This window comes from Battus philenor, unplaced genomic scaffold (assembly GCF_028537555.1).
Source record: "Battus philenor isolate CCGP_79_NKW_IND1 unplaced genomic scaffold, ilBatPhil1.0.hap1 SCAF_28, whole genome shotgun sequence".
Lineage (NCBI taxonomy): Eukaryota > Metazoa > Arthropoda > Insecta > Lepidoptera > Papilionidae > Battus > Battus philenor.
In genome coordinates, this window is record NW_027181691.1 from 574,173 (window position 1) to 587,050 (window position 12,878).

The 12,878-nt window shown below is 34.3% G+C and overlaps 1 protein-coding gene across 1 annotated transcript; it reads left to right on the forward strand.

Annotated features, from left to right (window-relative positions):
- The first annotated feature begins 1,488 nt into the window (after positions 1-1,488).
- On the forward strand, positions 1,489-10,390 carry Hr96 (Nuclear hormone receptor HR96). The gene is made up of 8 exons (XM_068769416.1): positions 1,489-2,414; positions 4,241-4,375; positions 5,345-5,453; positions 5,700-5,813; positions 7,280-7,405; positions 7,702-7,785; positions 8,572-8,784; positions 10,065-10,390. The coding sequence occupies exons 1-8, from the start codon at positions 1,675-1,677 to the stop codon at positions 10,263-10,265; spliced, it is 1,722 nt and encodes a 573-aa protein (XP_068625517.1). The 5' UTR covers positions 1,489-1,674; the 3' UTR covers positions 10,266-10,390.
- The last annotated feature ends 2,488 nt before the right edge of the window (positions 10,391-12,878 follow it).

Here is a 12,878-nt window from a genome sequence, read left to right on the forward strand (position 1 = left end):
TTTGCGAGTGATTTTGTCTTAAAAGTTTGTGAATGAAGTTGGAAGTAGCGCAAGTATCAACAGATAAACATCTGATAAGAATTACAATGACAATGACAATCGTGTCACAATCATCTGATAATTCAATTATAAAATAAATGCGATAAATCAATGTATTAAGATAATCAGAAACAATTACAGAAAAATTTCTCCGCTTCTCTTTTTCTTTAAATAACTTTTCAATTAATTATCGTAGAAATAATTAACAAATCTTTAATTAGCATTACATTTCATAAATATTTAAATAAAACCAGTTTTGGTATAAATTTTTAGCTGACACATTTGAATCTTTATATTTTATCGCCCAATAGCTATGCTGCAATTCCTGACCAACTACCCATCAAACTTAAAGCCAACCAATGAGCCAACGAGCAGTAACAAGACTATAAACTAGGCACCACGCTCCCGGAGACTCATTAATGCTTTGCTTGTTACTCATTTTTTGCTCATTTGCTAAGCTGCAAACTTTAATCGACATCATGCTACAAGCAAAAAGGTAATAATCGTCGACTCATGCGTCTCGCGATAGTAAAAAACCTTCACGATATTATTCCCGCAAGTGTACAATTAGCCCTTTTACTACCTTCAATTGTGGCAACTTTACTTTCTATGGGCAACTTGACCTACGACGACCGCGGACACAAATATTAGTTTAAAACCATTTTTTGTTATACGAACTGTATTTTGTGCATTTGGGTAGATTATAGATTAAATTCTGGCAGCCCAAAAAGTGTTTCACTCAGGTAACGTCGCTATTAGTCCAAATATTGTCATTTTTCTTCGCATCTGTCAATTTGTGTTTGTGCAGCTCCAAAAATCGAGCTTAAGATAAGAGCTTGGTGTTGAATAATAATAGTTATGTTGTCATGTTACTGTGTATTTAACGTGCAAACAGTTTCAACAACTAGTTCTGTAATAATGAACAAAGGTAATGATATTTACGTTAGGTCAAAATACCACAGCATGATTAGTGGCATCTTTACCTAATAGTAGGGTTGTCGAATTAGGAAATTCATTTAATGTGTAAAATAATTTCGCAAAAGTATTCCGCCTGGAATAGCCATTTAGTATACCTCGCTCGATAGTTTTTATAGTGATTAATATGGAGAAACTTCATTTACTCGTAAAGTTACGAACTATAGCTAAAAATTTGTCAAACAGAATTATCATTACAAACTCAAACTCAAATATTTTTTGCTGTAACACTTGAATGTTTGTATTTTTCCAAATATCTATACACTAAATTATTTTGACGTTTTTAAAAACCCTTGGATTGGAACTAAAATTTAAAAAACTTCATTACATAGTTTTCGATGTTTTAGTTATTGCATTTCTTCAATTAACGTAATTAACATTTAATACCAAATTATTTACAAACGGTAGAAAGTTTATACAATTGCAACACCGACTTGATAATTTGACATTAGTCACCCAATACAATTTGTATCTTTGCCTGATTTATTTATCTTTTATTTCAGTGAATTATCGCGTTATCTGTCCTTCCCGACAGCGTTTTGTGTCTTTCACTACTCGTTTATCACTTTCATGTATCGCGCGATGCATGAACACAGTACAATGTTAAAAAGCAAATATTGTTCTATTCTCTTATTAGTTTCTTTATAGTTAATCGTTAAAATGGACAGCGATGGTGGGAACGTCAAAACAGTGGAAGGCGCAGCTTCCCAGAAGAAGCTTCCATCCAACTTGCAGAAGATCTGCCTTGTCTGCGGCGACAAGGCTTTAGGGTATAATTTCAATGCAGTAACTTGTGAGAGTTGCAAGGCGTTCTTCAGGCGCAATGCATTAGCTACTAAGGAGTTTAAGTGTCCATTTACTAATAACTGTGAGATTACTGTCGTAACGCGTCGTTTCTGTCAGAAATGTCGTCTGGAGAAATGCCTTTCTATTGGCATGGTCAAGGAATTTATAATGTCGGACGAACTTAAAGCGGAAAAGAGAAGAAAAATAGAAGAGAATAGAGCCAAGAAGCGGCAGCTTTGTGATCCAGAAGACGCTGTGACAAGCTCTAAGAACATTAAACGAGACAATGTATTATCTCATAGAAATTATAGTGCCCAAACTTCCGATCCTTGTATAGTCCAGTATGACGTCCTCAACAGTACGACATGCAGTCCAAACAGCACAGTACAATCACCACTAAGTGGAGAATTAGATGTCTCCATAAATTCTCCACCCATTCATCATCAGTATGTTCCTGTACAAAGCTCAGAACTGCCGTACACTATGAAAGTTTACCCAATAGATGAGAAAACTGTTATTGATAGGTCAATATATGATCTGAGAGTTGCTGATTCGTATGTTTGTGATAGCGTTGATAGCTTGTATTCGAATCCGCCTAAGCATAACAGCATAAGGTATTTATACATTCTTCTATTAAAATCTATTTACTGTGTCATTACTTATAGGTGTAAAAGTTTAAAAGAATGTGTAGTTCATTTGTCAGCAAAAAATCTTTAAGATTTTACACCTATTTCTAATTAACCTATATAAATTAATAGACTATGAAAAATATATTTTTTTTATTGGAATGTGACTGGTCAAAAACTTTTGGCAGTACAAAGTCTGCAAGGACAAATAGTAAGTCTTATAAGAATCTAATAAGACTAATAATAAGAAGTCTCAATAAGATGTACCATACTTAAATTGACAGGAAATGAACTAAACAATTACCGTTCAAAGCTTATACACCTATAATCTATCACCCTTTCCATGTGGTTTCCACCAATGTACTAACTCCTGATCACATCTCAGGAACCATAAAAATATTAGAGATTTGTTATTTAAAAGGAATATTACTTTTACCTAGGTTAGCTAAGTGTGGATTCTCAGATAAACCAAGTCCAAGTTGAATTGTAGATCCATAGTCCAGGTCAAGGCACAAGTCAAGTGAAAGCAATCTTTAAGAAAGTCTTATGCCAGAAATAAATGAATGAATGTATTTAGGGATAGTTCAATATTTCTATCTATAATTTACAACAGTGGGTGTGCCACAGTTAGTATATTAAGGGGACCAGAGAGAGTAATGTTGTTTCCGTTGACATTTTTTACCAAAAAAATAACAATAAATTTTTACTGATATTATAAATTTATATACTAGATGGCAAAAGGTTGTTAATAACGAATTTGAATAAATTGTTGATAAGAAATAAAAACTCGTTAAAAATATAGTTGTGTGAATTTAACTCAAGAGTGACTTTACTTTCTGGTCCCCCTAATAGAAGCCTTTAAGGTCTAAACTCTCCTTTTGCATAAGAGGCATTATGTATGCAGTGTTTGCAGATTGCCAATATATGCCATGCCAAGCATTGTTCAGGATTTATTAAAAAAGTTATTGTTAACACATTGTATATGGGTGCTTTGTGGTTTTAAATCATCTTTTTCGATTTCATGTTCTATGCAAATATAAGTGAGACAATACATTCTCCTCATTTGCGCAATATCATCAAATTGGTTGTGGTCATGTACCCGACTGAATAGAGTCACTTGGAATATGAAAATTAAAACTAATAATTGAAAATTCGTTTGAAAAATTTTTTTAAATAAAAAAAATGTTTAAAAATCAAATCACCATCATTTCATGCTGTTCATCACTGCTGGATATTCCCTTGTCTTAGTGGTAGTGTTCATACCCTGGTAGGTTTTGTTGCCCCTGTTGCCCATGTAGCTCCGTGTTTGGCATTTATATACTCAGTGATTAGTGATAGTTTTGATGATGACTACCTTCTCATTGAAGTATCCAAAAAACCTCTTGCATTCCACTATTCCTTGCACCCCTACACATTCCATAAAGTCCTCATTATGGGTAACATGTCTAAAGAACTAGAGGATTCATATTTGCACAGACAACTATAATATCTCTTTTGGTGAGTAATATGTAGTATGGGATTCTAAGCATCTGTCTCAATCACACCACATGTTCAGGGCTATAATATTCTAATTTTCCGGAAGCTTCAGTGTCCAGGTCTCTGCTCCATATAATAGATTGGAAAACCCGGGCATCTCATTAGGGCTGAATACACATATATTTACAAGTTACCCACATTCATCTGCCATTCTATATAAAACATATTAAGTAACCATTTTAAGATTGACCATAAGGCTCAATGTATATGGAAATATAACTTATTTTTAATTAAATGCAAATAAGTTTTATTAGCATTAGATATTTACATAATTTCAGATCAATACTTACGAATGGAGATGCCGCAATGTACCATAAAGAAGTAAAACAGAGTCACATCTGTGAAGAAATGCCGTCCACAAGTAATAATCCAGATGTTAACAAGGCCAGGGATATCCTTCAGGATGTGGAAAGGTGACATATTTGTTTAACATATATTATACATATGGTGACATCTTAATGACAATACAGGATGTCATATAAATCAATATCAATCCACAATTAAATAGCAGGAAAAGATAAGAAATAAGCATGTATAACAAAAAATTACATAAAAATAAACTACATTGCAAATTTTATAAAATCCTAGCTTATTCAAAAGTAAATTAATTTTATGCTATTCTGTTCTTGTTCCTGTAATGGTCTCTATTTCAATCACAGACAATTGATCATCATAATATAGACATGATGAAGATAATATGTCGTCTTGGGCTGAAAATGTTTTTCACTCATGTATAGACATATTTCATAATGCGCCGTCAATTACATATGAATCCGGAGACAAACTCCAAGAAAAGCCCAATGTGTAATTGAAAACTAAACTACCTCATTTAGCAACATATGACAATATGCACCTTGGACCGACTGTCCTGCATTTATAGGACTCCACCTTGATGTCTAGGTTGAGTTAGAGAAAAAGGTAGGTAGTCAAGGAGGAAGAAAGAATTGCCTCCTTCATGGACAACAACAACCTGCGCCCATTATTTCTAGAATTCCGCAGAAAAGTCGCGCAGACTGCAACAAAAGGAAACCCGATTCAGAAATAGACAAGATGGTGACTTGCAAAAGTCAAGAAAATAAATTATGAGACATTGTAAAAAAAACTATTAAGAGTAAGATTTTTGAAAAAAGTAGTAACATAGTAAATTATAAGAATAAGGATCTGCAAGTGGCGAATGGAAGATCATGTGAAGCATAAAAGGAATGAATGAAAGATATGCGAAGGAAGAAATAGAATAGGGAGTAAATATTGAAAAACTCATTTTACCCTAATTCATTATCTCCTTATCCCATACAAGTCAGAGGGCGAGGGGTCCCACAAAAACGGAGATCATAAAACAAAAACCTTTTACACAAAAAATCTCATGTGAATATTAATTTCAGAATAGAACCTAACTCGATGGAATCTATACTTTGTGAGGCCATTAAGTTGGAGTTTGAAGCTTACACCTCCGTGAATGCATGCAGTGGTTCTTCCCGAGAGCTTAATGAGGTAATATCATCATAAGACGTTCACTCCTGGATGTAGACTTCTCAAATAGAACCGATCATGTGACCTTCATTCGGCACCTATTAATGTTCATTGTTTTCTGTCCACCTTATTAAGATCCTCTAGGCTTTCCAGTCCATGGTGTCCACTGTAAAACATAACTTCAATCAAAAAACGAAAAATGTTATCTAGAATGTTCTATGAAGACTTCTTCCATTAAACAATGAAATAAGAACTCTATTATCACAGGTGGAGCGTGCAAAATTGAATGAGCTGATCGTCGCCAACAAAGCCCTGCACGCGCCCATAGACGACGACGTGTCTCAGCTTATAGGCGATACAGCGACCACGGCTGGACTGAAGGTATTCCTAGGTTTATTAGCATAAACCAGGGGTAGCCAACTGCGGCTCTTGAACAATTATTTTTTGGCTCCGATTGACTGTCGAATTATTTCAATATTTAATTTCATATAACCTATGTCAGCTGCTGGGAAATTGAAACAAAATACAGATGTGAATAATAATAATTATTGTTCCAGCATAAAATTAGTGAAATCCAAACACCGATCATAATTAACTAACCGGCATCTTAAGTACTATTAGGAGTGCTGTCATATACATGTGCCATTATATCTAACTTCAATGCACATATTTTATACATTTGTTTAAATAATTTTAATAATTATGATTTTTGGAAAAAAGAAGATTCTTTTGTGTGTTTTAAATGCATATTCAATTGCGGCTATCAAAAATTAGAAATTTTGAAAATTAGCTTGCACTGTCAAAGAGCTTGGCCACCCCTGATATAGATGTAATTCTAGTAAAATCTTAGTTTAATTTTTTCATGGAAAAAAATCTCCGCTACCGTGGTAAAGCAAAGACTATATATGCAATTAATAATATTTCACTGATAATTATCATTGTCATATTCCTCTGTCATCCTTCTTAACATCTTCTATTAACTTCTCTTTTTCCCTTCACAATATCTTGCATATCTTCCATAGCTTTCTGTGCAAAACCCTACATTTTTTTGTTAATTTAAATAATTTCACCAATACCATTTATTTGCTGACTCTTATTGCTTATATATCCTATAACCTTCCTACAGAAGTCTAGGCAGGTCCGTGGACTTTCTTTGTTAATCACTAGTGAGGTGATGGTGCCCTACTCTATCCTTTTTTTCTACCGAAGCCGGTAATCTGCTCTTTTTGCGCCAAATTCGAGACAGCTGGACACAGATGCATGAGGGACCTTCCTTGAGCTTAAACCTGTGAATGTACTAGTGAACGTCTGGACCAAGTCCATGTCCAACTTATCCTGAACAAGCAGCATCCAGGAAGATGCCTCAAATACCCCTTGTCATTGGTCGCCATCTTAAAGAACTTGTAAAAGTTTTTTTTTTATTTGGTCCCCGTTTTTCGGGACCTTCTTGTTCTCTCATTTTATTTTTGGGGCTCAGATATATTTTACAATTATTTTTTCATTTAATTTTTTTATCTTCTCTTTCATCCTTTGCAATTTCTTTCATTTTTTTTAACTTCCACTATGGCGTCAATTTTAACAATGACGATTTTAATTTTGTTTTTTATAATTTTCTTTATTCAATATTCAAAAACTTTTTTATACAATACGAGCTATGTACGGGTAAAATATTTTCATATTTTTTAATATTCCACCTTTGTTTTGTTCCACTTTGTTACATCCTTCAGATTTGCAAAACCGCAGAAAATGCTATACTGCGTTCTAAGTGTTGCCATATACTTTACCAAACTACCAATTGGTAGATTTAGTTTAATACAAGATGGTACAATCAGTTACTATTTTTCCAGAGCGGCGACGGCAAACACGATCCGAGACTGATTACAATAGTGAACCTTACGGCTGTAGCAATAAGGCGCTTTATCAAAATGGCGAAGAAAATCAACGCGTTCAAAAACATGTGCGAGGAAGATCAGGTAATTTCACATATATCTTATTATTACAATACTACCTGTGGAATTTAACAAAATATTAGATATCATATATTAGTATTAATATTATTAAATATTATATATTAAGTTATTTAGTTTACAAATCACAAATAAGTCAGTAAATGAATGTCCTCACTCTGCTAAATACAAAGTTACATGGTAACGCTTAGCTTGAACAGCAGGGTCACCAGAACCGACCAGGTCATGGCTACCACCACTCAGACTATTATCCAGAAGTGATGAACAACAGAAATGATGATGATTTAATTTTCATATTTCAGGTGGCTCTATTAAAAGGCGGATGTATAGAAATGATGGTTCTGCGCAGCACGATGACGTATGATGGACAAAGGAATCAGTGGGAGGTATTTGTAATTCAAGTCATTATATACATAGAACAGGGGTGAACAACCTACATTAAAATTGAAATGAGAACTTTGCCTCTATCGCGCGTCTAAATACAAAATGCTTATATATACATATATAAACGTATATATATCAGATATAGCCTAAATGAAATCAAAATAATCAGGTGACATCAATGCCAAGGATTCTTGACATTTAAAAATGTGTTTATTGAATAATTAGCTACTTATGTTAATTTATGTTAATATGCTTTTTGAATTTTGTAAATAGTTTTGTGGGATTATTAAAAAATCTGATAAAATTTATCACAAATAAATTGGAGATTTTGCATTCGAAATTTTGGTCGCTACGACCATGGTCACAGATCTATATGACCTGCTTTTTAAATTGCTATTGCTACTGCTTCAGTTATTGTGAGGCCTATCACCACCCGTACAGAGTCCGCCCATAGGGTTGGTGACTCTCTTGGTCTCTTTCTATATGACAACCAGCTTATCTCTGGTTCAAGTTAGCCGAAGAAGCCCAGAATCCACTTGTAGCAGATGGTCAATATACTCTTTAAAAAAAAAGAAAAAAAAAGTTACTTTCTGTCATATTAACAGTCTGAGAGATCCCCAAAGTCTATTCTGGACGCTCGATAGGAGGAAATCAGCTTGAACTAACGCTCTTTGATATCCAGCGATGATATTATGTGACTACCCGTGACAAAAGATAGCGCGAGGCAATAGACTATTAGCGCCATCTATCGGTAGTAAGCGTTCATACAAATAATGTTGTTGCGGCAGCTTCCCCACAGTCAGAAGCAATACGGCAGCATAAGAACAGACGTATTGAAGCTGGCCTCCGGTGAGATATACAGGTCGCACGAAGCCTTCATCAGCTCCTTCGCGGCGCGCTGGCGCACCGATGAGCACGTGATCCTGATCATGTCTGCTATCTTGCTGTTCACACCGGATCGAGCCAAGGTTGTCCACCGTGACGTCATCAAGCTGGAACAGGTGAGCCGGACCATCTCCCCCCTCATTTTTATATGTATATACACATATGTGTCTATGTATTATATATTTATATAACTAGCTCAATTTATAATATTTTATTGTTGTCTCTGCTTTGCAAAGTGTTATAGTTTTGGAGAAGAAGCAGGAAGAAACCCCACAACACATCCTTTAAAAAAGTTTAACATAATTGCCAAGGATTCTTGTCATTTAAATATAAGTTTATTTAAAAATATTCAATTTTTGTCAATTTATTTATCAATCAATCAATTTATTTTGATAATGTTTTGCGGAATTTGATTAAAAAAATCTGGTTTTTAGAAAAGAAGAATTAAATAAATAAAACGTATTCCAGAGTTAAAATTTTATTTATTTATTTAATTGTGGAATTTCATTAGTCATGGTACAGCAAGGATATACTTTATATCCACTTAATCTCATATTAAAGTTTTATCTTTGTTTCTACAAAGTTAACATGAAACACATTTAGCTAGTCACGAATATATAAACAAAGCTATATTAACAATAGTTTAAAAAGAAAAAAAAGCAAATCATCAAATTTCATCACCCAAAATCACTTAAATAGTGATATACTTTTAATTGAAATAGCGAAAAAACGTGCGTAAGATAAAATCGCACAGCTTAAATGACAGTAATATGTCTTATAAAATACTACCAAAGTTACCAATCTACCACACATTGGGACTATGTTCACCTCTACGCTATTTCAATGTTTTGAGCAGTCGTAGCCCAGCGGTAGAGAACTGAGACTTGCAATCGAAGGTCGCTGGTTTGATTCCCGGAATACAATCTCATATAATTCACACCGTGTGCATTAGTTATATAGAATTGCCACTGCTCACAAACAAGTTTCTAAAGGATGGACAGCAGCGTCCCCTGCGTACCATAATACCACAGTGCCATCTGCCAAGTGTGGTAATTATGGTATGTCCCCACACATGTACATAGTCCTGCTGAATTTCTTCTGACATCTCTTCTCAGGTTCTCAACCTGTTTTCCAGAGTGAATTAATAATAAACACAATCCTTTCCACTACTACAGCCTAAATAAACATTTAATTCTAAATGAATAATAATAAAATTAGAAAAATTTAAAATCAATTCATCTGTCCACCTACTTGAGTTTTTAAACTGAAGTAGGTGGACAGATGATTTTGATCAACGAAAGAGGCTGGATGCTGTCTTACAACCATGCCTATTGGAAATCTCCGAGGCTTATGTTCAGTAGTGGACATCCTGTAACTGATATGATTTTATTTTCAGAATTCCTACTACTATCTTTTACGGAGGTATTTAGAGAGTATATACCCAGGCTGCGAAGCAAAGTCCACGTTCTTGAAGTTAATCCAGAAGATTCTAGAACTACGGAAACTTGCAGAAGAAGTTACTGGGGTGTATTTAGACGTGAATCCTATAGAACCACTTCTTATGGAAATATTCGACTTGAAACAGCATGCGGCCTGAGTTATAACTACAGGAAGAATAGTTATAAATACTTCTATACTGAAAAGTGTCTATATCAAAGGTTCCTGGGCCCCTTTTACTTTCATGAAACATTTTAAACGTATTGCTGGTTCCAGAGAATTCTACATATTTGATAAATATTTCCAAGACACGCCAAAAATGTTAAAATTACAGTGTTAGGAAATTTTCATCACCAAGTTTAAAAAGTGAGATTAGTGATTGGTGTCAAAAATATATTACGTGCTTGTGAACCCTTATTTACTTTGTCACCATGGAACTCTTTTGAGTCTTCACTGGACCCTTGGGAGTAAGTAAAGACCACTTTAGAAATTAATAGTTAATATAGTGCCCTTTCAAGTGATCGTCTATAAGTGAAAGAGACAGACGATTGTAGTCAGTGAATTATCATATATAAATATATATTTTTAATGAAGTAGAACATATTTACAAAACTGTGCCAATATTATCTGTTATATTTTTTGTAACTTCAATTTACCTGTATTTTGTCTTACCAATGTCCACATAGCTTGAATATTCTGATTCATAATGTGAAGAAATCTATGAAACTATGGAGACGGCTTCTTGATCCAAGAATTCGGAGATTATTTTATTGTTTAATGAAATCAGGCGTTATTTTGCGGAAGTCTATCTTAAGTAAGAAAAGGACCAATATTTAGCCACTTCCACTCATGCAATCGTGTCGTGCAACAAAGTGCACCGCCCGCAAGACCACTGATAAATGCGCATGCGGCAAACAATGCGAATTATACAACTACCGCCGTTAAATCACTCAACACGTGTTTCACCCCTCCATGGGGAATCTTCAGGAGTTATGTAACACTTATCAGTGCCAACAGTGTTTGGCTAATTATTAAAAAAAATTATTATATTATTTATTTCATTAAAAAAAAATAAGTGTAATAAATTAATTTTTGCAGTGAACAGAATGAATATGTTTAACATAATTTAAGAATTAAAAAATTGTCAATCCATGCATATAGCTAGAATTAACCTGTGCTATATACAAGTAAAAGGGAAAACATTAAATATCAATAGTTGTATAAAAAATATATATATATATATTTACCCTATATAGATCACTCTGAAATGTAGGCTATAAAACAACATAATTCTTAACTTTTGGACTGCGGAACAAATCCTGTCTCTAAAAGCAATTATGGTTTTTTTTTTCATTTAGCTGGTAAATACAGATGATTGGTTATAGATGTAATTGCCAGAGGCGTAAATGTATATATGTATTTGTTTGTACTTTTACACCTATTCCCAATCAACCTGTGAAATGATCGATATATGAATCAGAATATTCAATCTCAGTTTATACTCTTCCAAAGTACAAATATACAGAATTTATTTGCAGAGCAAAATGTTTATTTAATGTTTCAGTAATTGGGACATGACATATTTTTGGTACTTGCAAGATAGTCCACATGGATACAATCCAGTCTTCGCAATTATATTATTATTGTAGCGTTGATCTTTAGACCATATCCTAGATCTCTGATGCAGATGAGATGTATGTATTGCTGCCCAGAATCGGTTTTAAACATTATTGTATTAATTTAAACCTAGATATAGTGTGATGATAAAAAAGTAAGGTGAATTTGTTTATAAAATGTAAATTCTTTATTATTCCAAATTGATTTTATCACCTTCAAAGTAATCCCCATCTGATAAAACATACTTTTGCCAATGCTTTCTACGCTTCAAAACATCAGAATAGTCTTTTTCCAGTATATCCTTCAAGACCTTCTATTTTAAATCTCTTCAACCATGTCAAAATTGTGTTTCCGCATTAGCCTTTTGAATTAACTGAATAGCTAGAAGTCACATAGATTCAAATCAGACGAATAATGTGGTTGTGGAATTACATGAGTCGACTTTTTGTCAAACAAAAGTTGCGAAGAACCACGTTGAGCCGTTTGAGACATGAACCTTCAAAATGGTTTGGTCTGAGCCAAATGATATTCAAACTTTAGACAGACGCTAGGCAAATGTTATAGACAGTGCTACCAACTTGAAAAAAATTACCTGCCTTCCTAATGCTAGGCAGTTTTAAATGACAATTTCATCTTACTTTTTGATCACAGAGTTCATGTGAATATAGGAACCAAAGTCACTGACGTAGCTCGAAAGATTGCTTGTCTGTAGTGGCAGGGGGCGAGGTACATCGCTCGTGCAATGGCCTTTGGGGCCGAAAGGTTCTCTGGGTAGACTGGCTGCCCACCAGGGGACCGACGACATAGTCAAGGTGGCAGGAGGACGCTAGATGTGGGCAGTGCACGATCGGCCTAACCAATCCTTGAAGGAGGGTCAAATAGATATGTATGTGGTTACTAAATAAGTGTACTTTTTGTACGAAGACACTTGGGTATTCGAATTTTGTTTAGATTCATATACGATTTGAACGCCATCTATTGAGATTTATTTGACTTTCATTTATGTTTGCTACAAACTGGATAATTAAAGGACTGTTTTAATGGAGTGAAAATTATTCACACGGTGCTATAAGGTAACTTGAATAGTTGGAAGACGCGTGAGTAAGCCCACCGCTGGGTGGACTGATGTCTTTGGGTACTCCCTATGCCCTATAAG